Genomic DNA, 23,322 nt, shown 5'->3' with positions numbered 1-23,322 from the left:
TCCAATCTGACCCTTCACAGAAAACTTTTGTCCACCCCTGATCTAATCCAGCTCCCTCATTTACAGATAAGAAAACCCACTACAAACAATTTAAATAACTGGCATAATAACAGAGTTCATTATTTCAGCAGCCAAGATAAAACACAGCTTTCCTGATATGACTGAAGAGCCCATCTTTATTCTTTGCATCTTGGTTGGTGCAAATGTGAATATATTTAAAATCCTATCTCAGGGTTGGAAGCAGTCTGGAGGATCAAATTTAAGTTTAATTCTCACATTTAGGAAGTTCTCTGTATCCCATGTGATGGAAGAATAAAGTCACTCAGGAAAAAGAAATAGTGCAATTTGATAACTCCCTGCGCATGGTGTACTTTCATTTCTACCCATTGGGGTTACTATTTGGTATGTGGTGAAAGCCACAAAAGAAGGAAAATTTGGGAAAATAGAGGGATAAAAATGAACATTTATTAAATAGTATGCTACTTGGTTTATAGCTTAGAATGTGTCCTGCCCTCAAACGAAACCCTGAAATAGTTATTATTATTCACATTAGATATGTGAGGAAAAAACCCAAAAAATCCAAAATGATAAATATGTGCAACATCACAAAACTATTAAGCAGCAAAGTGGGTTTGATACCTAAGTCTCTCTGGGTCTGACTCCAAGCCAACAATTCCTTCCTGTTTTCCCTGCCTGATGTTTTAGGTACTCCATATTGATGAGATCTGAGTACTTTAGATTTCACTTCTTATTTCCCTACAAAAGGATAGGCTCAAAATCATGCTAAAATCTATGAACACTTAGTCTTACACTGAAGAAATGTCATTTCTTATTTTAAGAATTCTCAGTGGCATTTTCAAAGTGCACTCTCCATGAGGCATGTATATTACATATCATACAAAGACGAAAATTGAAATAAAGTTAAGACAAAGTGACTTGTGAAGTAAAATTGAATACACTTACTGTTATCCATCTTAAATCTGGTGCTTAATTCATGGCCAAACCATCCCACTAACCTGAAACATAAATAATAACATTTGATATTTTGGTCTATAAAAATAGTCACAATTAATATAGGACTCCAGGGCCTGCATTTTAAAATCATTTGTGATACGAGTCATCAGATACTTAAGCATATAAATACTATATCATATCATAAGGCAATTAATATTTATAACCTTCTTGAGATTGAGTATAAAATCAATTTATTCTTGTTATTAGTTGTATTACCTTTGCAAAGTTAAATCATCTGGAGACCTGTACTTAATGACCTTGTTCTTATTTAAAATTAAATAAAATGAACAAAAATGTTGTTTTTTTTAGATTTTAAAACAAAGGTGAAAAGAAAGCTCCAAAAAAAGTGATTAATACAATAATGTATTTTTCTTGCAGTAAGCTCTCTAAGGAGAAATGGCATAAAAATAACCTATATAATTTTTGAAAATTTTAAAATAATTTTCTAAAGAAATTGTTACTTTCAGATTTTAATAAGAATGTTATTAGTCAGATATAAAATACAGTATATATAGGAAAAATCATATGTATATGTGTGTGCTTATTAGATAAAAAAAATACAAAATATCTAAAGAAAAATATAAAATTTGAGAAAGAGAAATACAATATTCCTGATAATCAATTCTTCCTAAATAAATTGCTAGTTTTAATACTGCCAAAATTAAAAATTCCAAGTATGTTGTTTTTGGATTTGGCAAAATGTTGTTAAGTTTATATAGAATATATGAGTGAAAATAATAACTTTTGAAATAGAAGAGTATAAAGGTGAATATGCTCTTTATTATATAGCATATTACAAAATTCGTTAAATGAATGAGCACAATACTATTAAAAGAAGCATCAGGGAGACAAATGGAACATGGCAGAAAATATAAAAAACAGTCCTCAGATCATACAACAATTTAATTAGTGATAATTGTAACATTCCAAAAAATGCAGAGATGAAGAAAATATGTTCCTATATTTATATGATTCTTAAAAGAAAATTTTCTAACTATGAAAACCAAAGAAAATATAAAGGAACATATCTATATATTCAGACACATTGCAAATTCTGTATTACAAAGAAAAACCAAAAGAAAAACCAATGATGAGGAGAAGGAAGCTGTTTGCCACATTTAAAAGAGTTTTCACCAAGAGTTTTTTCATCAGAGAAAGGGCAGTGCCCCCAAAACCACACAGCCACGAAGAATGGACAAGGCATTTATAAAAGGAGAAATGCATATGCCCCATGAATTCTGGGGGGGAGAAAAAGCCTCAATCTCAGTAATAATTAAAAATATGAAAAAACAAGAAGATCAGACCATGCTTCACATATCAAATTGGCAAAGTCATTTAAAATTTATATGTCTATTTGCATCAAGGATTTAGTAAAAAGGAAATAAGCTCTTTGTCTAGTAATGAATATATAAGTAATAAAGCCTTTATGGTGTACAGTTTGAAAATATAAATTAAATATTGTATAGTTTTCTGTCCCAGTACTTTTACTTGTTCCAGTTTATCCAAAGGACTATTCGGATTACACTATTTGTAGTACACTAAGATGTGTGTGCTAGGACAATGAACACAATACTATTTACAGTGTCACAGCAACCCCAATATCTTGTAACAGAGAAACAATAAAATAAATTATACAACTTTTATATGATGGACTATTATGTAGCCATTATAAAAATCATATTTGAAAGAATGTATATTCAAAAAGAATAAAATGGAGATAACAATATTTAAACTGTTTCCAATTTTAGGATAAAATATATTGCATGCATTTATATGTAATTATGGCCAAAATGTTAAAATTTTTAATTTTTTCTTTATTCACATCCAAGTCAAACTTAGATGAAATGGAGAAACACCAAATGTACTTTCATTAGTACTAAGATTTTACAGTTATAATAATTGAAAAAAGAGGTAGTAAATTGTCACTACTTTCAAATTATACAATTTTGTAGCTGGTATGAACAAAAAGATAATTTAGTATGGTAATCTGGTACAAAATTAATATGAGAACTAAATATCTGAAGTTTACAATTTCAACAAGCTGATATAATAATAAGAAATATTCCAGACCTACATAAAAAAGTTTAAATACTTCTGAATCTGAACAACAAGAGCAAAAAGACTTGAATAATTTCAGCATCAGGAAAAACAACAGGACTTCCCTTGTGGTGCATTGGTTAAAAATCTGCCTGCCAATGCAGGAGACATGGGTTTGAGCTCTGGTCCAGGAAGATCCCACGTGCTGCGGAGCAACTAAGCCCATGTGCTACAACTGTTGAGCCTGTGAGCCACAACTACTGAAGCCTGTGCGCCTAGAACCCGTGCTCCACAACAAGATAAGCCACTGCAATGAGAAGCCCACGCACCGCAACGAAGAGTAGCCCCCCATCGCCCCCCAACTAGAGAAAGCCTTGTGCACAGCAAAGAAGACCCAACGCAGCCAAAAGTAAACAAACAAATAAATAAATAAATTTATTAAAAAAGAAAGTCAATTCTCCTCAAATTGATGTATAAATTTATATAACCCCAGTAAAATATACAGATTTTATTTTCATTTGGTACTTGCAAGCTGATTCTAATGCCATATGGAAAAACAAATAATATTTAAAAATCCCTAAAAAATAACAGCTATGACATTGACATAACAGCTACAACATAACAGCTATGACATAACAGCTATGACATAACAGCTATGACAAAATATTACTATATTATAAAAATTCAAAATGAAAACAATGTGGAACTGTTAACAAATCAATTAATATACCATTCATCATATTAATAAAGCTGAAGAGAAAGTTATAGAATCATCTCCATAGACCAATGAGTCATAAGAGAAAGTTCTATCAAGTGATATTTGCAACTTATATCACAAGAGGTTAATCTTTGTAGTATAAAAATATCTAGAGATAGGGCTTCCCTGGTGGCTCAGTGGTTGAGAGTCCGCCTGCCGATGCAGGGGACGCGGGTTCGTGCCCCGTTCTGGGAAGATCCCACATGCCGCGGAGCGGCTGGGCCCGTGAGCCATGGTCACTGAGCTTGTGCGTCCGGAGCCTGTGCTCTGCAACAGGAGAGGCCACAACAGTGAGAGGCCCGCGTACAGCAAAAAAAAAAAAAAAACTCTCCACTTAACTAATGATAAGAAAAATACAAATGAAAGCTACATTGAGATACATTTGCTGTCCTCTTAGATTAGAAAAAATTCCAAAGTTTTATTAAGGACTCTTTTAGTATTAACATGTTTTATAAGTAACGCTCATGTATTATTGTGGGAGTATGTATTATTGATGCACCCCTCTAGAAAACAAATGAGTAACAGCTATAAAATTTACAAATACATGTATTCTTTGACCTGGCAAATTCAATTCTGGGAGTTTTTTTTCTTCAGTAGAACTTGTACAAGTATGAAGTGAATTATGTATAAATATAGCCATTGCCTCCCTTTTAGTAATAGTCCAAGATTGAAAATAACCTAAACTTCCTTCAATAAAAGACTAGTTTTATAAATTATGCTAAATTTATATTATAAAATATCACATAGTCATTATTTCAAAAGTGAATGAGAGGGCTTCCCTGGTGGCGCAGTGGTTGAGAGTCCGCCTGCCGATGCAGGGGACACGGGTTCGTGCCCCGGTCTGGGAAGATCCCACATGCCGCGGAGCGGCTGGGCCCGTGAGCCGTGGCCGACGAGCCTGTGCGTCCGGAGCCTGTGCTCTGCAACGGGAGAGGCCACAACAGTGAGAGGCCCGCGTATCACAAAAACAAACAAACAAAAAAAAAAAAAAAAAAAAAAAAAAAAAGTGAATGAGAATACTCAAACTGTGGGGGCACTTAGAAAAAAAAAAAAAAAAGAAAAAAAAAAAAAAGTGAATGAGAATGAGTTCTGGGTCCTGAAAGGGAATGATTTCAAGAGATAAGAAACCAAAAAATAAAGATATACAATAGAACATGTAGTATCTTTTATGAACTTGATAATTATCTTACTTATCTTCATTTTTCTCCCCCAACTAGAATGTAAGCTCATGAGATCAGGGACTTGTCTCCTAGTGTTTGTAGAAGAGTGTTTGTAATGTGGATGTGTGACGAATGGTAAAAGATTATTAGGAGAAGCATGAGTTCGGGCAACTGACTAGTGTGGTGATGGTCAGGGGAGGCTTTGACGAGGAAGCTGAGCAGAAGAATGAGTATATTTCAGCAAAAGAGGAAGGAAAAAGTGTTCCAGATAGTCAAATAGCATATTCAAAGGCCCAGCACATATGAAGATTATGAGGGCAAATTTCACACCACCTCCCTTTTCAACTTTTATATTTTTGTGTGTGTTATACTGTTTGAATTTAAATGAATTCTGATTTTTTTATTGAGTTTACTAAATTTCTAGGTGTAGACTTAATATTCAACTTCAGAATTGTTTTCAAATGATTTTTCCAGAATAAAGCTCTAAAACTTATTAGAAAACTGATGATCCAGTTTGGGTTCTGCTCCTGCTATGTATGATATTTTTAGTCACATATTAATTGCCAGTTTCTCTTGACTTGAAAAATCTATGGCTTCAGGGACAACTACTGACATAATATTATTTGGAAAAAAATGTTTGGGGTGGTTAAAAAAAAACTTTGAAAGTATTAATTAAAAATTTTCTCATCATTTGCAAATAATTTTCTAAAACTTTCTTCTCCACAATGAATCAATAAATTTTATTGCTTCAGGGTCATTTGTTAAGTGGAGAGCACCAAAAGATGTATACTCCTTTTAGCTTTGAGTTCAAAACAAGCTATTGAAACTTATAGCAGAGTCAGTAGTATTTAAACGCCAAGGCTTTTGACTTGCAGTAGATAGACATTTTGGAATTCTAATTATCAAGTGTCTCATATAATAGCCTAGCATAAAGTTTATGCTGTAAGCAGCAAAAAGAAAAGAATAATAAATCTAACCCATGAATCAAATGACCTTGTGAGTGCTGAGGAATGGGAAGCTTCAGAAAGGAAAATAGAAAGACTGGATTCATATTCCTAACACAGAGCTGGGCTGTACTCCCTACCCCCAGTTAAGTTCTGGGGGATGGGAGTTGGGATGCTTGAGAGGTCAGTGGGAATTCCAGATATGTTTGGGAGGATCTAATGATACGAAATTCCTGAGCCATGTTCCCTCAGTCCTACGTGGCAATCCAAAGGGTTTGTAAGAATCCCTCCATGCCAGGTTGGTGCCATAATCTTCATACAAAAAAGGTTAGCAGAAGGGCCTGTGATAGCACCTCCATTTATAATCTAGGATCATACTAACCCAAGAGACCCAAGAGAGTATCCTGAAATTCCTGTTTCCCCAGAGAAGGAAATCGAAGTGACTGGGAAAGTCAGCATCTCCATTGGAGCTTGAGATAAAGGGCACAGGGTCATGGTAGCTCCACAGACATCTTGGAGGATATAGCAGTAATGGGAGCAGATGACCAAGGGAGTGCCAGGTACATTTTAATGGATTCCAGGAGATGGCTGTAGACAAGATGCCTCTCCTTTATCTATGTCTGGGCACTCTGTACGTCACCCATCGTGCAACCTTAGATGCCATCCTAAGGAGAGAAAGACAAGAAAAGAACTCTGAACTGACAGAGCTTAAATTCTGAATTTACTGAGAAAAGTCACTAAGTATACCTCAAAGTTATAAGACTGAATTTCCTGAATCAAATGAGTTGATAGATGAAAATAAAGAAAATAAAATTATTTGTCCACCTAAGTTTATGGTCCGGTGACATTTACATATGTAACTTACTAAAAAATTATTAAATTTCTGATGACAACTGAAATCAATTATAAAATGAAAAGTATGTTTATCAAAGTTCTCATATGTTTTTGTATTAAATATCCAGAATCAGAACCTTTCTTTAGTTAATCTGAACACATAACTGAGCTATATGGATGAGTTAAATTGAGTGGGAAAACAAATCAGTGTACAATGTAATTGTTTATTTGAGGTACTTATATTTATCATGGTGTATATTTATTGAAAACCCATTCTTTCAGCAGGCATAGAACTGTGCTAGGTACTGAGGGGAACTCAGTATCACCTTTTCTATTGAGGCTAAGATTATGTTTGCATAAAGAAAGGAGTTCTAGCCTGAATGAGTTAGATTCATTCACTATCATTTAATACAGAGGCATTGACTATTTTTTTATGTTATTTCTATCTTTTGAAAGAGAAGAAAAATACTACAGTTTGTTAAAGAGATGATTTCTTCTATAGTTACAAATCAAAAAAATAATGTATGAGCCCTTTTGCACGTAATGCTTTCTTTGGAAACGGATTCAAAATTTTCCTCTTGGCATTTTCTTTTTTAAAAATCTGAGGCAAATACAGTGGCTATGAGACAGGGTAATGGAAAACTGGGACTTTTTTTTCCATTTTTTTTCAACAGGTTTAAAATAAAAATTGGGAGAGTACTTCAATACTTTTTTTCTTATTTAGCAACTTTTCCTTCATTTTTGTGTATTCATTAAAAAGACTAGGTATTTATCATTTCTGTTTGTGGAGTGCTATTAAAAATTCAGGAGTATGAGTTATGATTGCTGGGCATATCTGACAGAAACATCAAAGGCCTAGATACATGGTATCCAAAGATACCATCAAAGACCTAGATATGAATGTGGTATCATAGAAAGAAATTATAGTTCATGCTTAAAAGTACTGATGGCACGTTCATAGCACAAATATAAAAGGAACAAGTAAATACACGGAGGGAAAAAGTTTTCTTCTTTAGAGGAAAAAATACTTGGACCTGAGTCTATAACTGAGGTCAAGGCATCATTTTTTATGCTTTATTTACTGAGTCCATAAAAGTACTTTAACTTTTTATCTGAAAAAGTACAAATATGATATTGTAATTTTTTCTGAGTTGCCTCATTATTTGATGATAATATGCTTCTTTTGAATTTATTCACTAAAGAGATTATATTTTTCTATCCAATGGCTTAGTACAAAAGATACTGGGAGACTAACCTCTGGGCCAGCCGCATTGGAGATTCTAATTGTTTGCCATCCATCACCCCTAGCCACCACATCTATGTCACTTCTGGATGGAAATTATATAATCCTATAGAACATTTCGGAGTGATCTATCAAATCAAATTGCTTGTTCTTATGCTAACAGGAAATCGTATTCAAAAGGCATGGTTGGGGCTTCCCTGGTGGCGCAGTGGTTGAGAGTCCGCCTGCCGATGCAGGGGACGCGGGTTCGTGCCCCGGTCCAGGAGGATCCCACATGCCGCGGAGCGGCTGGGCGCGTGACCCATGGCCGCTGGGCCTGCGCGTCCGGAGCCTGTGCTCCGCAACGGGAGAGGCCGCAACAGTGAGAGGCCCGCGTACCACAAAAAAAAAAAAAAAAAAAAAAAGGCATGGTTGGGCAAAGCTTTTGCATAGTGAACTGCTAAGGGAAATAAAGGACAGAAACAAAGATATGTTTGCTGGAAAATGGGCAAGATCGTTTCACATCATCTTACTTATTAATCTTTGCAACAACATTCTGAGGTTGGTATTGTTTCCATCATTTTATATTTGAGAAAAGTAAGACTTACAGAGTTTGAGTGATCATCTAAAGGAATGTAGCTAGTTAAGCCCACATCCTGCCCAGTAAGTGAGCAGAAACACTGACCCACAGTGAGAAGCTGTGGTTGATACAGTGTCATCAGAAGGAAGTTGAAGGAGGGGGTTCAAAGCAAGTATCTTAACAAACCAATAAGCAAATAGAAGCTGAGATGGTCAGTCCCTGGAAGCTGAGTAGAAGAGCAGATGCTAAAAGTAGACTCAGGTAAAATAAAATAGTTTAATGGAAATTAGTGTGAAGTTAGAATAAAGTTGATGCTTGTTATAAGGGACTCTATTTCTATCATTTATGTGACTAATTAAATTACCTTTCTTTTATCAAGCTTATTAGAGTTTTCCTATATTTCACTCCATAATTCTTCAAAAATAGTTGAGACACCTTGATAGAAGCAAGAGATAGAAATAGTACAGTGAGCTGTACTAGAAATGGTTCCTGCCCACAAAGAGCTTAAAGTCTGTTGGGTGTGGGTGTGACTCAGGGTAGAAACTAATTAAACAAATAATAATTCAACAAAGGGTGGGTGGGTAGCCCCCCATCTCTGACTCCTGGTGTTCATGCCTTTATGTGGCTCACAATTAAGAATTGTGGGTGGGACCTGTGTCTCTTCCTCAAGAAGAATGGATTCAGGTGACATAGCAAAGTAGAAAGAATTGAGAGAGGGAAAATGGACTCAAACCTAGATGTCTGATGTTAAACAAGAGCTAAGGAAGACAGAGTTGCTGACAGATTCTGTTAGGAGTGAGACATTGAGTGGATTGAAACCCTGAAAGAAATGAAATTAGAGACTCAAAAGGTAAGAAGTTTCAGTTTCATCAACGTGAATATTGAACTCATTAAGAGAAGGAAAGTAGAGTAGGAGAAACAGAAGAAAGAAAACACGGCTCTTCATAGAGGCTATTTATACCATAATTCCCTAACGATTAGTAGTAAATTGGGTGAGAGTGCTCCAGAGCAGGAGGATAATATATATGGCAGTAAAGTCTAATATCTAGATGTGACAGTGACATCACTGAACTCTGTTACCAAAGCAATTACTTGAAAATTTTCATCAAAACAACTCAACAAATCATAGTACAAACACTCTTACAGTTATGAAAAAAGAGGATGGAGGAACTATTCCATGTTGTATGTGCTTCAAAGTCCTGAAGCCAGTAGTGGTTAATTGTCCCAAACTGTCACTGATTTTCATGTGATGCTTTTCTTCCTCTATGTCTTTATTCTGATATAAAAGATTAATAATTACCATATTCTTTTAATCATTTGTGGTATCTATAATCTTAATGAAATTCTAAATATTATTTCTTCTGGAAATAATTACAGCTATCTAAAATTAATTGCTCTATACCTTCACTTGATAAAAATTAATAATTTAAATGGGGTGTTACAACAAGAGAATGACATTTTTATCTTATTAAAATTTATTTTTACCCATAATTCCTTGTAAAGTAAAAGGATCTTAGAATCTCTTCTTTAACTTCTGACATTTTTCAGGTTATCCTGAATATTTTCATGATAAATAACATCAATGATATATGTTAATATAAGAGCCCATACTAATATAACTTTTACCATAACTAGATTAAAATTTTGAAAATCATTGTTAATTTAAATAAGAAAAGGAAAAAGAATTCTGTTTATTAAAATAGTATGTTCGAAAGATGAAGTCTTTTCCCCGTATTATTTTCCAATGCTGGAAAGTGAACAACATGAAACCAGGTGACTGACTCCTCAAACATCAAGCAAAGATCTTGTAAAAATACTCAAAAGAATTTGATTTGATTTTGTGGATTCGTCCTGATTTAGGTTCTTGTAGTTGTTTTATTAGTTTTGAGAGCAACAAAAACAAATGTTAATTGAGATTTCATTATGAATCAGACATTGTTCTAAACAATCAATCTTCAAAAGAATCCTGTGATGTAGATACTATTATCATCCTCATTAAACAGATGAGAAAATTGAGGTTCCAAGATGCTGGATAAATAGTCAAAGATAGGGGAATTCTCTGGCAGTCCAGCGGTTAAGACTCTGCTTCGACTGTCAGGGGCGTGTGTTCCATCCCTGGTCAGGGAACTAAGATCCCACATGCCTCACGTTGGTGGCCAAAAAAATTAATTAAAAAAAAAATTAGTTGAAGATAATACAGTTATTAGTCCTTGAAGCCCAAATACAGGTCTAGACCATCATGACCAAGTATATTCACAAACACATGCAAAATCGCCTGGGCAGTCTTTTTTTTTTTTTTTTTTAATTCATCAAAGAGTCTAAAAAAACCCCAATATTCCTTAGATTACTTAAATACTGTGCTTAAGGTTCTGACCTGGCAAAATGCCAGGCTAGATGACAGCCACATTTTTTTATACACAATGTTTTTCCTTCCTCAAAACAAAAGGTTTTTTGACTCTGTCCTTTCATAATCACTGTAGTCAGTTTCTTTTCTTCAAAATGCATGGACCTAGGTATCTAATTTAATGAATCTGAGTATGTGTATCGATCATATATTACACCTTGAAGTCTTGACAGATGGAATGGGGGCTGTTTAAAGTCAAATAAAGAAATGATTATTTCAAAGAATATTTATTAAAACTCAAAATACATTTCTAAGAACCTAGGGGAAAATTAAATTCATTTTAAGACTCCACCACTTGGAATGCAGGAAAGGGAAAATCAAAATACAAAAGAAATGTAATATAAATGAAATCATGGCATGAATTCTAAAGACAAATATTCTAAAGCTAATGCAGTAAAATTAAAAACCATTAAATTAGCTTATAAGTAGCTATTATCACAAGCTCATAAATCATATCTACAAATTGAATATGAACAATAACAATTAAGACGCAATCTCATCATACTAGGATAGAAATTTGAATCTTTTGCCATCAAAAATTAAAAATCAAGCAGTGAGTAAATTTACTTAAAATGAGGATGTTAACAGAATTTTGAGAGAAGGTATTGGGAGAGATCCAATAAATAATAAAAAGTAAAGATTTTAATATGCTTTTTTTCTTTGAACATCATAAATTTCCTAAAAGGAGTTTCAAATAAGTATTATCAAATGGAAAGCATCACTTACAATAAAGGCATCTTTGAGCCATGATATTCAGATTCAGTAAGAGGAAGCCACTAGGGATCCAATCAATATGATTTTGGATGCTAAGAGTTATGAAATGAAATATCAAAATGCTCCTTGATCTCCTTAGCAAGCCTTTAATGGCAGAATCTCCAGTATGAATCCCTAAATATTTCATGCACTGAATTAATTTAACTTATTCTGCAAACCCCTTACCTCTCCTCACCCCATACCTCACCAAAACTAAACAAAACAGCTTATCCCGGTTTTCTTAGCTTATGTTAAAAGTGCAATTATTCATTGGAGCAAAATCCCACATATAAAGAAATAGATCACAATCTTTTCTAAGGAAGTACATTTGCATTAAAAACTGCTTTCATGATGTCCTTTAATTTGGCAATTTATCACCACACATTTAATAATTTAAGTCTGTGCTTAAGAATATAAACCTGACGGGGAGTAAGTTTCTTTTTTTTTTTCTTTTCCTTTTCCTCTTCTTTTCCCTCTTCCTCTTTCCTTTCTTCTTCCCTCCCCTCCCCACCTCTCTTCTCTTATTTCTCTCTCTCTCTCTCTCTCTCTCTCTCTCTCTCTCTCGGGCACAACTTAGAACTAAATACAATTGTCTACTGCTTTCATGGTTTCAGAAAATGTGTTGAATCAACAAAACTGTTATAGCATTACAAAAAAATGGAACATTTGGGGTACAGCATAATTGTTTATTTTTAAACAAAATCTGTAATAGCAATTGTGAATAAGTTTGTCTGTTATCTCATATCCTAATATCCTCCATAACCGAACCTCAAGTGAAAGTATATTACTTAAAATCCTCATCAAATAATCAGGTTTCACAGAATCAAAAGTTCCACAAAGGTTGTTTTATTGAGGATGTAATGAGAAATTTATTCATTCAAATAGCTTTTATATAGTCTTAATTTTCATAATAAAAAATTTGGTAGCTGAACTTAGGAAATGTGAACATGGTACTCTTTCATACTTGAGAAAATGAAAAAGATGAGAAAGTTACAGTAAAGTTTGTTATAAATTTGTCTGAACTTACTGGGCATTACTGTATCCACCTATTACAAAAAAACAGAAGGGAAGAGGGTCATCAAACTCATTAATATAACCGATGATGCACAGATTTCCATTAAATTGGTTTTAATTTCTGAGTTATCCCTATCAGCAGTTTACCTTATTCCAAAGCTTCATGTTTATTACTGAAGAATCAGAGAGTTTGAAAACTGGAAGGGAATCTTAAAGATGCCCTGGCCTAATTATTTATTTTTCCCATAATCAAACCAATACCTGGAGAGGTGATGAGACTTGAATTTGCAGTCTTGTTCCATATGAGCAGTCAATGGCACCCCTTTGTTTTTAAGATAAAAATCAAAACTCCTTAACTTGAAACACAAGGACCTCGATGATCCTGCCTGGAACACCCCACCACTGCCTGTTCCCTTTCAGTCTGACTAAGAGTTAGGAGGCTTTCTCCAACGTGTCTCTTCCTTTCCCCTGTCACACAGAATGATAAATCCCAAGAAAACAGGCTTATTCTTGTCTGTATCCCCAGGGTTTGCATACTGCTTTGTCTGTAGTAGATGCTCAAGAAGTATTTTTTAGTTGATAGTTGAAATAACTGTATGACATTTGAGTATTTTAGTATCATTTGGACAGACATCAGTCTGATTCTCCCCTCATTCTTGTCCCTTTAGCCAAACTTTTCTCTATGTCCTCTAATTTCCTAATAACTTTTAACTCTGTCCTGCTTTCTTTATCCCTCTTGCCATTACTATATTTTAGATAATGAGTGGCTCACTTCTGTGTGATTGCAAACATCCCTTAACTGACATCCACATTTCTGTTTCTGACCTCCTTCAGAGTGCTGCCACCTATCTTTTGTAATAGATCTAGAAGCCTACAGCTTCTCATCACCTCCTTTGCTGCTGCCCTGCTTTGAATTGTTGTCACCTCTTGTCTGCATTCCTTAATGGTTCCCCAGCAGGTCTCCCAAAGTCTACCCTTACCCTCCTACAACCTATTCCCAAGAAAGCCACCAGAATGATCATTTTAAATTTGCTGTCATGTCACTTTTCAGCAAAATGGGCAATGTATCCCAAGTCTTTACATTGCCTTACAAGGGCCTGCATTTTCTGGACCACTTTGTCTCACTCATCTCCAGCTTATTCATTCTATTCCAGCCATGCTGGCTTTCTCAACACTCTTGTCTTTGAGCTTTTGATAAAATACTCCCACCGCCTGGAGCCCTCTTCACCAAATAATTATTTGGTCCAGTCTCCACCTCATTCACCTCTTCATCCACATCATATTTTCCCAATGGTGAGCTTTCCTGAATGCCTTTTTAATACTATGCAATGCCAAGGATTCCACAGAGTATTCTTTTTCTTTTTTTCTTTTGTCTGCGTTGGGTCTTCATTTCCGTGCGTGGGCTTTCTCTAGTTGCATTGAGTGGGGGTTACTCTTTGTTACGGTACACGGGCTTCTCATCGTGGTGGCCTCTCCTGTTGTGGAACACGGGCTCTAGGCATGCGGGCTTCAGTAGTTGTGGCACGTGGGCTCAGTAGTTGTGGCTTGCGGGCTCTAGAGTGCAGGCTCAGTAGTTGTGGCTCATGGACTTAGTTGCTGTGCGGCATGTGGGATCTTCCCGGACCAGGGCGAAAACCCGTGTCCCCTGCATTGGCAGGCAGATTCTTAACCACTGCGCCACCAGGGAAGCCCCACAGAGTATTCTTATACCTCCTTTTAATGTCCTGTTTTTCCAATTGTCTATAGGACTTATCAACTTCAAACATATCATACAATTTGCTCTTTATTATGTGTATAATCTATCTTTCTTTACTGGAATGTAAGCTCTATAAGGGGAGGAATCTTTGCTTTATTTGTCCATATATCCCAGACACTTAAAAAAATGCCTGGAATATAGTAGATGCTCTATAAATATTTCTTTAATGAATGTAAATGTGGTACAAGGACATTATGCAGCTGTGCCTTAAAAGATTATAAGTCAAAATTCTTCCACAGTGTTCAGTGACAATATTAACTTCTTTTCATGAACAATTGTATACTTTTTTCCTCTTTCTTTTTGGTTAGTCCAAGCTCTATTCATCTATAATCAGCCAAGGTGTTTTTTCAAGCCTCCACTGACAGTCTTTTCTAAGCAAGCCATCCAATAGGATGACCAAATGCAAACAAGCGTGAGTTTGAGCATACTAAAACACTGCCTTCAGGGAAGTAATATCAGTTGGGTAGGATATGGGCATGGTTGCATGGGTACATAAGTATCCCAGAAAGTTTTTAGGCCATTTCTCACAATGAGGCATTAATATTGCTAAACTACCATGCAGAGTAGGCTTGGGAAACAGGAACACAATTGTTAAAGTTCAAGTTGATATTGAAATTCAAAAATAACAGTAGTTCAGGCACATATAGGAAAAGGTGGAGCTACAGCATAGGAATAAGGATCAGAGAAAACAGATATAAACTATAACAAAAGGCAAAAAAACAAAAACAAAAGCTCAACTAAAAATGAGAGAAGGAGCAAGGAAAACCTAAATCCAGGCAGTTGGTGAACAGCATATTTGAAGGAAAAGTAAACTTACGGCCAAGTGATAGAAGCAGATTCAAAGGTGCTAGTGACAACAAAAATCTTGACAAAACAGGATGTTTCAGCCTGTGAATTGTACATTCATCCCTTGATGTCAGCAACTAGTCCCTAAGCATGACCATTATAAGGCTCATGACATTAGACAGGTAAAATATTACCAACTCACTCTTAGTAAAGAAGATCTTTATCAGTTCCTATTTTCTAAAAAAATTCATCTATTCACAATTGCTCTGCTCTGTTCTAAGTCAGCTGATTTAACACTGCTTTGGAAAGGAGTTGTGGATGTATGGGGGTTCAATTCCTTTTCCTCCACTCATTTGCCCAATCATAATGTAAATATCATTAAGATAGAGTGCTTTACTTGGTTCTGTTACATATTCAATTACATCTTCAAATCTTACTCAAAAGGAGGCTTGTTAAAATATGTTCAGTGAGCTAACAGTATGATAAGCATAGTTATAAGAAAGTACTTCCTGTTATTGTAAGTTTTGGTTAATGAAAATTGTTTCCTGAAGATTCAGAATAATATGCTGTCCTTACAAGAGCTAAATCAATATTTTCTTGGTGTGAAAGCTTCATTAAGAAAAAATTTCTGCATATGATTCATTGAAATGTATTATTACTATAAAATATAGGTTTATAATCTGTGGTAACATTGGTGCTAAAAGCACAAAACACATCAAGAAGATGTCTGAATTTAGGACTTTAGAAAGAACTATTTGCAATGTTGATTAAAATACTCATGAAGGACTTTTGAAGTTGTATATAGCTGGTTTTCATGGATATATTTGGTCTTTGTAGAAGCATATGGAAATGCATATTTAATTTGACAGTATTTTGCAAATCATACCCACTTCAGAATACCTTGCAAAGTAGAAATGCTTCCATATGCTAGAAGATGGTTTGTCTGTTATGCTGAGAGTAAAGAAAGAGCCATATATCCAACAAAATTTTAAAAATATTTTCTTGGGCATTGTGGATTATGAAAGTAAAGGAAAATCAAAAGGACAATGTCCTTGTACTTAAACATTTAGAATTAATTTAGTCAATTTTTCAAACAATCACATTGGACATACTAAGATGAGTTCTCACAAGGATCACAGGCCCCCTTAAAAAAAAGAAAGAATCAAATGGGCATTTTCTGCCTAGGTTTCCATGCCTGTGCCAAATCTTCTGAGACTCTGACTACATCTGATTGGAGCAAGGATTTATAAGAGAATGAAGGCAAGCTATCTCTACAGGACGTTATCATGATGGGGACAAACCTCCATTCTAGAGAAAATGATAACTCCCACTCAATCAAACCCTCTCCCCTGGGGTAGAGTTAAAAACAAGTGACCAAAGAGAAAATGGATCATAGGAATTCAGACCTCTCTTCTGAGTAATGCATTCCAAGTATTCCTGTGGCCTGTGAAGTTGGCACAGCTCAGTCTTGGAAGCACCAGGACCCAGTGGGTCTGTGTGTGATGAGCAGTTTCCCAAGCTGCCCCGCACAACAGTATCATTGCACCGTGGCTGTTTTGACAGTCATAAAAAGTCAGATGGATATATGTGTTTTCTCAACAAGAACAAATAAAAGTTTAGCAGTAGCTCTTCATAGTTTATATTAAAAACCCTTGCAGATTCTGAAGGTTACTTTAGGGACAAAACTTGAAGTAATTAAAACAAGAGCAGAAGTTCTTTGACAAGTTTTACTTTTTGTGTTTAAAAGGTTCACTGACCTCATATATCTCCAGGGACACAAGTCTGCAATTTTCAAAGAGAAAATAAATTTTGAGGTTTCAAAGGACTTCAGTTTTCTCAAATTAATCTTTATGTCATCATTATCTGAGAATAGTGATTTGCGAGCAACAATGGCTTTAATGTATCTTTTTATACTGATGATTACTATTTTGGTTTTCTTTTAAGAGCCAGGATTCCTTTATCTCTTAAATTGAGAAAATCAGATTATTTACTGAAATTATTTTTAACTGTGATCATGCCTCAGTGCATAAACGTTATTTTTATGATCCCAGCTTAAATTCACACGGGAAAATTGTCTAGATGATTATGCACAGTAAAAAAGTGTCAGGCCAAGAAGATGAGGGATCCTTTTAGAGTTATTGATCTAAAATGGTTTCTGAATGAAGACGGGTATAGGTTATATGCCATGAATCCATAAATGAGTTTTCTTCAATCAAATTGTCTTCTTTTAGATCCCTTACAATGAGGCTTTGGGGACTAGGATTTGCAATAGGTATAACCCACTCGTGAGCATGGCTCTGGAACTAAGTGTATGAAGCATACTTGATTTTACCACTGTTTATAATTTCTAAAATATTGTAGAATAGAGATAAAGAGCAATTTTATGATAATCGGCAGACTTTTAAATGTTAAGTCAATAACTCAGATTCCATAAAAATTCTAGTAAAGAGTATAAAAAGATAAAGATCACCTGACATATCCCTTAAAGAAATGTCATTTAAGTAACTCTTTCTTCTTTATACTTCCTTAAATTTATGAAACTAATCAAGTGAAATCTCCCTCATAGGCAACAATTTCAGCTTTCAAAGTAACAGAGAGAAAATTTACTCACTTAGTTAACATAGCATTCCATTTTGCAGAGGAATTGTATCTGTAAGTTTCACCACCAACTTCTTCAAGCTTTTCCAAAGCAGCTCTGAGTTAAAGTTATCTATTCCTTCACTGTTCCTATGGCAATATCTGAAAATTCACCCAGCAATTATTAAGAAACTGCCTGTGGCACGTATTCTATCCCTGTGTTACCTGTTATTTAAATTGTTTATTCAGCTATTGAAATGGCATCTCTCCAAATAGATTGTATGATTTAAAAATCATATGAAATATCCTATATTTATTTCTATCTATTAAAGTTTCTTGTACAAAAATCTATGTTGTTTATATTTGCCCGTGCCTCCTCAATTGACTCAGGAACATTCTCTTTACTTGGTAAAGCAGTGAGCACCTTAGAAAGGATACTCGTTTTGGAGTAGGATAAAATGGAAGGTTCATCATGTTTAATTCCTAAGACTGGAAAGATGTATGAATATATTGGAAGTCCTCATTATTTGATTACAAATGGAATACTGGGAAAAGGCCATTTAAAATACATCTATTTTAAAACAGTAAACCATACTTTTTGAAGTAAATAATGGAGGAAAAAAGAATAAAAGATTTGATTGAGATGCTCTTGAAAATAAAATTTTAAATTGTAAAATAAATATAATTTGACAAAACACATTAAAATTATAATATGCTAATTATTAAAAAGAATAATAAATTGTGGGGTTTTTGTGTGTATTTTAACAAATGTGATAGCTAACTACAATCTTTTTTGTATTATATTTAACTTTTTTAACATGAGCATAAAGGTGATCATTTCCACAAAATTTTTGAAGCATTCATCATTTCCTTTTAATCCCTGATATTCTAGTCATTTGCTTTTGAAGTACCATGTCTAATTTCGTCTACTTCATCTGTTAATGGTTCTGACTCTGACATACTCTCATTGTCCATGATTTTGTGATTCAGCAGTTCTTCAGTATCACTTGCATCATGAAATCCTGAATCTCTTGAAAAATGTTACTTTACAGACCATTTGCATTAAGTTTTTATTGTGTTATGCTTATAACATTCTATAATCAGCAAGAGTCTAAACTTTTTTATAATAACATAGAGATAAATGCTAATACTAATTGGGAAAGGGTGTTTAGAAAAGGCTAATTTTATAAATGGGTAGTTCATTAGTGAAAATTTCCTACTATGACAGTTTTTGCTTCCCTACATTGTCATATATCTTTGGGGACTGGAATAATGCTTTGGTAATCAGGAACTCTCGCAATTTGCAATCAGATGAAAGTAAGGGCTAGAAAGTAAGCAAGTGGTAAAGCTGGAAATGCAAGTTGGTGTCTTCTACAAATGTCTGTTGTTGACATAATGACTGTGGATGAGAAACTTCTGGGCAAGAGGACCAATGGTTGAGGCATTGAGAGAATCAATGAAAAAGTGAAAGAGAAAACCTTATAAAATATAGAAGAATAATCACATGCATTGGAACAGAAGCAAGGGAAAGTGGTACACTAGAAGATTAGGGCTGTGGGAGGTACACGTTAAGGACAAAGGGGATGGCCAAGTACATTTAATATGGCTGTCTGATAGGGCAGGAAGTTGTGGCTGAGAAGTCATCCATGTTAATTCATACTGAACATCTAACTCCAGAAACATGCTAAATAGGTAGAACAGATGCCCTGGGAGGTCTAGGTCATAGATCAACTAGGAATTCTGTGAAAACTCTCACTGAGAAATCTATTGATACTGGCCTGTTCCATTTGAAAGCATTTGGAGTCTTGTGAATTCACACACCTACACTTCCTTGTTCTCTCAGCGTTTAACAAGACCTTATGCAGGTAGTAGACAAGGATGTGATAAGTAGTAAGTCAGAAAGAATCACAGAAACCAAAACAAGGTTTAAATTATAGATGAGTTTTGGGCTATGGTATTCTCCAGTATTGCCTGGAGAAGTATGTAGAATCAAATATTTCAAGTCAGCACTCCCCAGAACAAATGTGCATTAGATGCTCTCTCCATATAACATTAATTGTACAGTTGGGTCAAGCATGGTACATGCTTATAATTTTTTAAGTCTTTTTTTCTAAATTTTCTTGATGCTTATAATTATCCTTTCTTAGTCTTCCCTATATTGTTTTATAGGAAACAATGTTGTTTTCTTATATTGTTCCTCTTTTTTTAAGTTCCCTAATAATAATAATAACCTACATTTCTGAGTTCTAAAATATGCCTTAACCATGCACTGATGTCAGCCAGCCTCTTCTATTGGTTCTTTTTAACCTGCAAATGACTTATTATAATAAAGGAGATGACTCAGGTTCTCAATAAAGCTTTGAAAATGTTATCTCTACTTAAAGTCTTCAATCAAATACTTCTGGCTGTTTATGGAAATGTGTTGGCATGATTTGAAATTCCGGCATTTAAAAAAAATTATCAGTTGGCCCCATTCTTGGCCACTCAGAAAACTTAAAAAAAAAAAATTGTAGGAGAAACTAGCATTTCAAGAGATATATGAGACCATTTGGAGGTTTTTTATGCCAGCATGGAAAGTGAGGAACAGCAGTTTTCTTGTATGTGTTATTTCATTGGACAGGGTAAAAAAGTAAGCCATAGAAGGAATCTTAATAGCTCACATAATCCACTCCTGTTTTCATGCTAGAGTCTCTCTCTAAAAAAAAGAAGAGGTGGGTGGTGGTGTCTTGAATTGCAGTCTATAGGTTCTCACAGAAGAATCTTTTTATGGTCCTCAGATATGCTTGAATCCCCTAAAACCAAAAGGTTAAATATTGATCTGAAGTCTATCAGAAAGGTCAACACTTATAAAGTTAAAAAGAAAAATTCAAGATTTTGAAGTATATTTTTTAAAGTGATACATTTCTGATTGTCAGATTCTTATAATTAAAATATTTTCCTTCATATTTCAGAGCAATAATTAACTGTGTAGACTAAATTGAAGTCAGCCCTGAAGGAAGAAGACACAGATAACATTTACTCACAACCAGTTCTAACTTTGTATAATTCTTAGCTACAGACAAGGTTTAGAATATGACACTGGAATGAGGAAAAGTGATGATAAACTAGGAAAAGGTCAAATTCTAGTTGAGAATAATAGCTTGAGTTATAATGCTTAATGCAGTGGACTGACTCTGGCCTCTACTCATTCTTTTTATTGGCAAAGGTTCTTGGAAAGAGTCTTAGGTCATCATCAGGTTTGAACAATGGCCAAAATGCCTATTTAAACAAAAGAAGGAAGTGAAATTTCTTGGTACACATATAATTTACCAGTTGCTAATGGGAACATCATATAAAAGATACTTCGAAATTATATAATGAATATTAAACTTTTAGAATGCAGGATTACTTGTTCCGGGATCCACTCACTATAGCAGGTAGGCCAGCCGCCAGCCACTCCCATAATGTCCTTCTTCTCAGCCTTGATAGACATTTATGCGTATGTTGAACCATGCACCTAGAATGCCCCTCACTAACTTCCACCTTCGTCCTGTCCTGCCTCTTTATCGAAGGCTTTGACTACACAATAATTGCACTATAAATATGGGGTCAAATTATATAAAATAAAAAATGATTTAAATATATATACTTAAAAAATACTTGATAAAAGGATGAATGGACCAGGAAAAGTTATATGTACTCTTTATTTGAAATAATGTGTTTAGCCACTAGATGTCACCCTTTTTTAAGCGACAAAGTTTACAACATCAACAGCAGTTACGTTCCACTATAGGGTAGAAGTTGTTACCATCGGAATTAGTCCCTCTGATATCACATAAAAAGAAGCTTTAACAACAGACAAATGAAGAAACAACAAACAGGCTTTCCTGTAAGAAGGGCTACATGAGTCAGACTGAATTGAGTCGTCAGTCTCCAAAGCCAGATAGTTAAAATGCAACAATAGTTAATAATGTATAATTTTCAAAAAAGTTAAAAGCATGGCTCTCATACAAATATAAAATGAACACATATAAAGATCTCAATCAACTCATTAATTAGCAAGGGAGCCAATTAAGATGGTGAGGCCAGTACGAGAGAGAATTCAAGGAATAGAGACTTACAGGGTCAGTCTGAGCTTGGCAATAGGTACAAAACGGTTTAATGTCCCAAAGGTCACAAGCTGTAATCTTTAAGGCTATGTTTCCTGCTTGAGAGAAATGGTCTCTACTAGGCAAAATTCTACAAGTTAACATGCAGCTTCACACTGAGGCAACAAAATACTTAGCCTACATGCATGGATCACCTGTCATGCTTCAGTGGCTATGCTAAGTGCTTTCCATGCATCATCCCATTTTAATCTCACAGTAATTGCCTATGAGGTGGATGCTGATGTTATCTTTATATAGAGGCTAGAACACTATGAAGTCAAGGACATTCTTCAGGTTATGGACCAGCAAGTGAGTGATCAAGCTGGAATGTAAATCTGGTCTGTCTGCATGGTCTTTCTCCTGGGAGCATAGACTTAACAATTGCTTACTGGGTCTAGAGGATGTTGGGATTCTACAAGATGAGGCACATGCGAACACACTACAACCCCTCCACCCTCTCCAGTTCCTCATCCATGAAAGGCAAATAACGGTGAAAGAAATCTGAAGTGCAATAGAGATGCTGTAAAATCGGTTAAACTGCTAACACTTGCATTCTCTAGAATTTGTGTAGATTACTTACCCTTGCTTCCCTTTGCTGATTCCTCTATTGCAATTTAAATAAGTGGAGAGTTGGAGATGCTCAAGGTAGTGAGTCTTCACACAAAAGCAAGCAATACCTTATATACTGTCTATATGGAAAACACTTATGCTAGGTAAAATGTTATCAATGTGGTTTGCTAAAAATGAAAAAGCGACCTTTTAAAATATGTATCGTATTCCTATAATATAATATACGCTTTATATTCTTTTCAGAGAATTTGGGACAAGGGGAGAAATCTAATGTACTGACAATATACTCAAGGAAGATGTCTGCCTAACAAAATACTTGCCTAAAAAATGCTCTACTTAATTTTAAAACTTTAAAATCTTGTGGAAATTTTAGACATAATTAAATTAGCTATAGAAAATCATCTTAAATTTGTAAGATTTATATGCACAGAATCTCAAAAATGTGAGGTGCTCCAAGCTTTATTACTAATTCACTTTCAATTCTTATAGCAATTATACCACTCAACCAGTGACTGAGAAGATTCAGAAAACTAATCAAATGTTATTATATTACCTATTAGGAGTCTAGACAGTCTGCTCATCACCTACACTCTGATACAACTTTGAAAGGATTTTTTTTACAGTATATTATTTCTTTATCTCCATACCAGATTAAAAAAATAGAAACACTTAAGAGTTCCCCAGTCAAATAAAAATGTGTAAATTTGTTGGTGTATCACATTTGCATTTATACTTGCTCTAAAAAAATGGAGTGCTATATAAAAATTGAAAAGTATTTCTTTTTATG

General features: G+C 34.7%; 1 protein-coding gene across 1 annotated transcript in view; it reads right to left on the bottom strand.

The window, feature by feature from the left end:
• The window catches only part of KYNU (kynureninase), a 90,202-nt gene that overhangs the window by 8,766 nt on the left and 58,114 nt on the right, over positions 1–23,322 (bottom strand). The window contains exon 11 of the mRNA XM_065880600.1: positions 964–1,016. Within this exon, the coding sequence (XP_065736672.1) occupies positions 964–1,016 (53 nt within the window). The remainder of the gene's footprint in view (positions 1–963; positions 1,017–23,322) is intronic.

This window comes from Phocoena phocoena, chromosome 7 (assembly GCF_963924675.1).
Source record: "Phocoena phocoena chromosome 7, mPhoPho1.1, whole genome shotgun sequence".
Classification (NCBI taxonomy): domain Eukaryota; kingdom Metazoa; phylum Chordata; class Mammalia; order Artiodactyla; family Phocoenidae; genus Phocoena; species Phocoena phocoena.
Note: the sequence above shows the minus strand (reverse complement) of the source record. Positions and strands in the feature narration are given on the sequence as shown.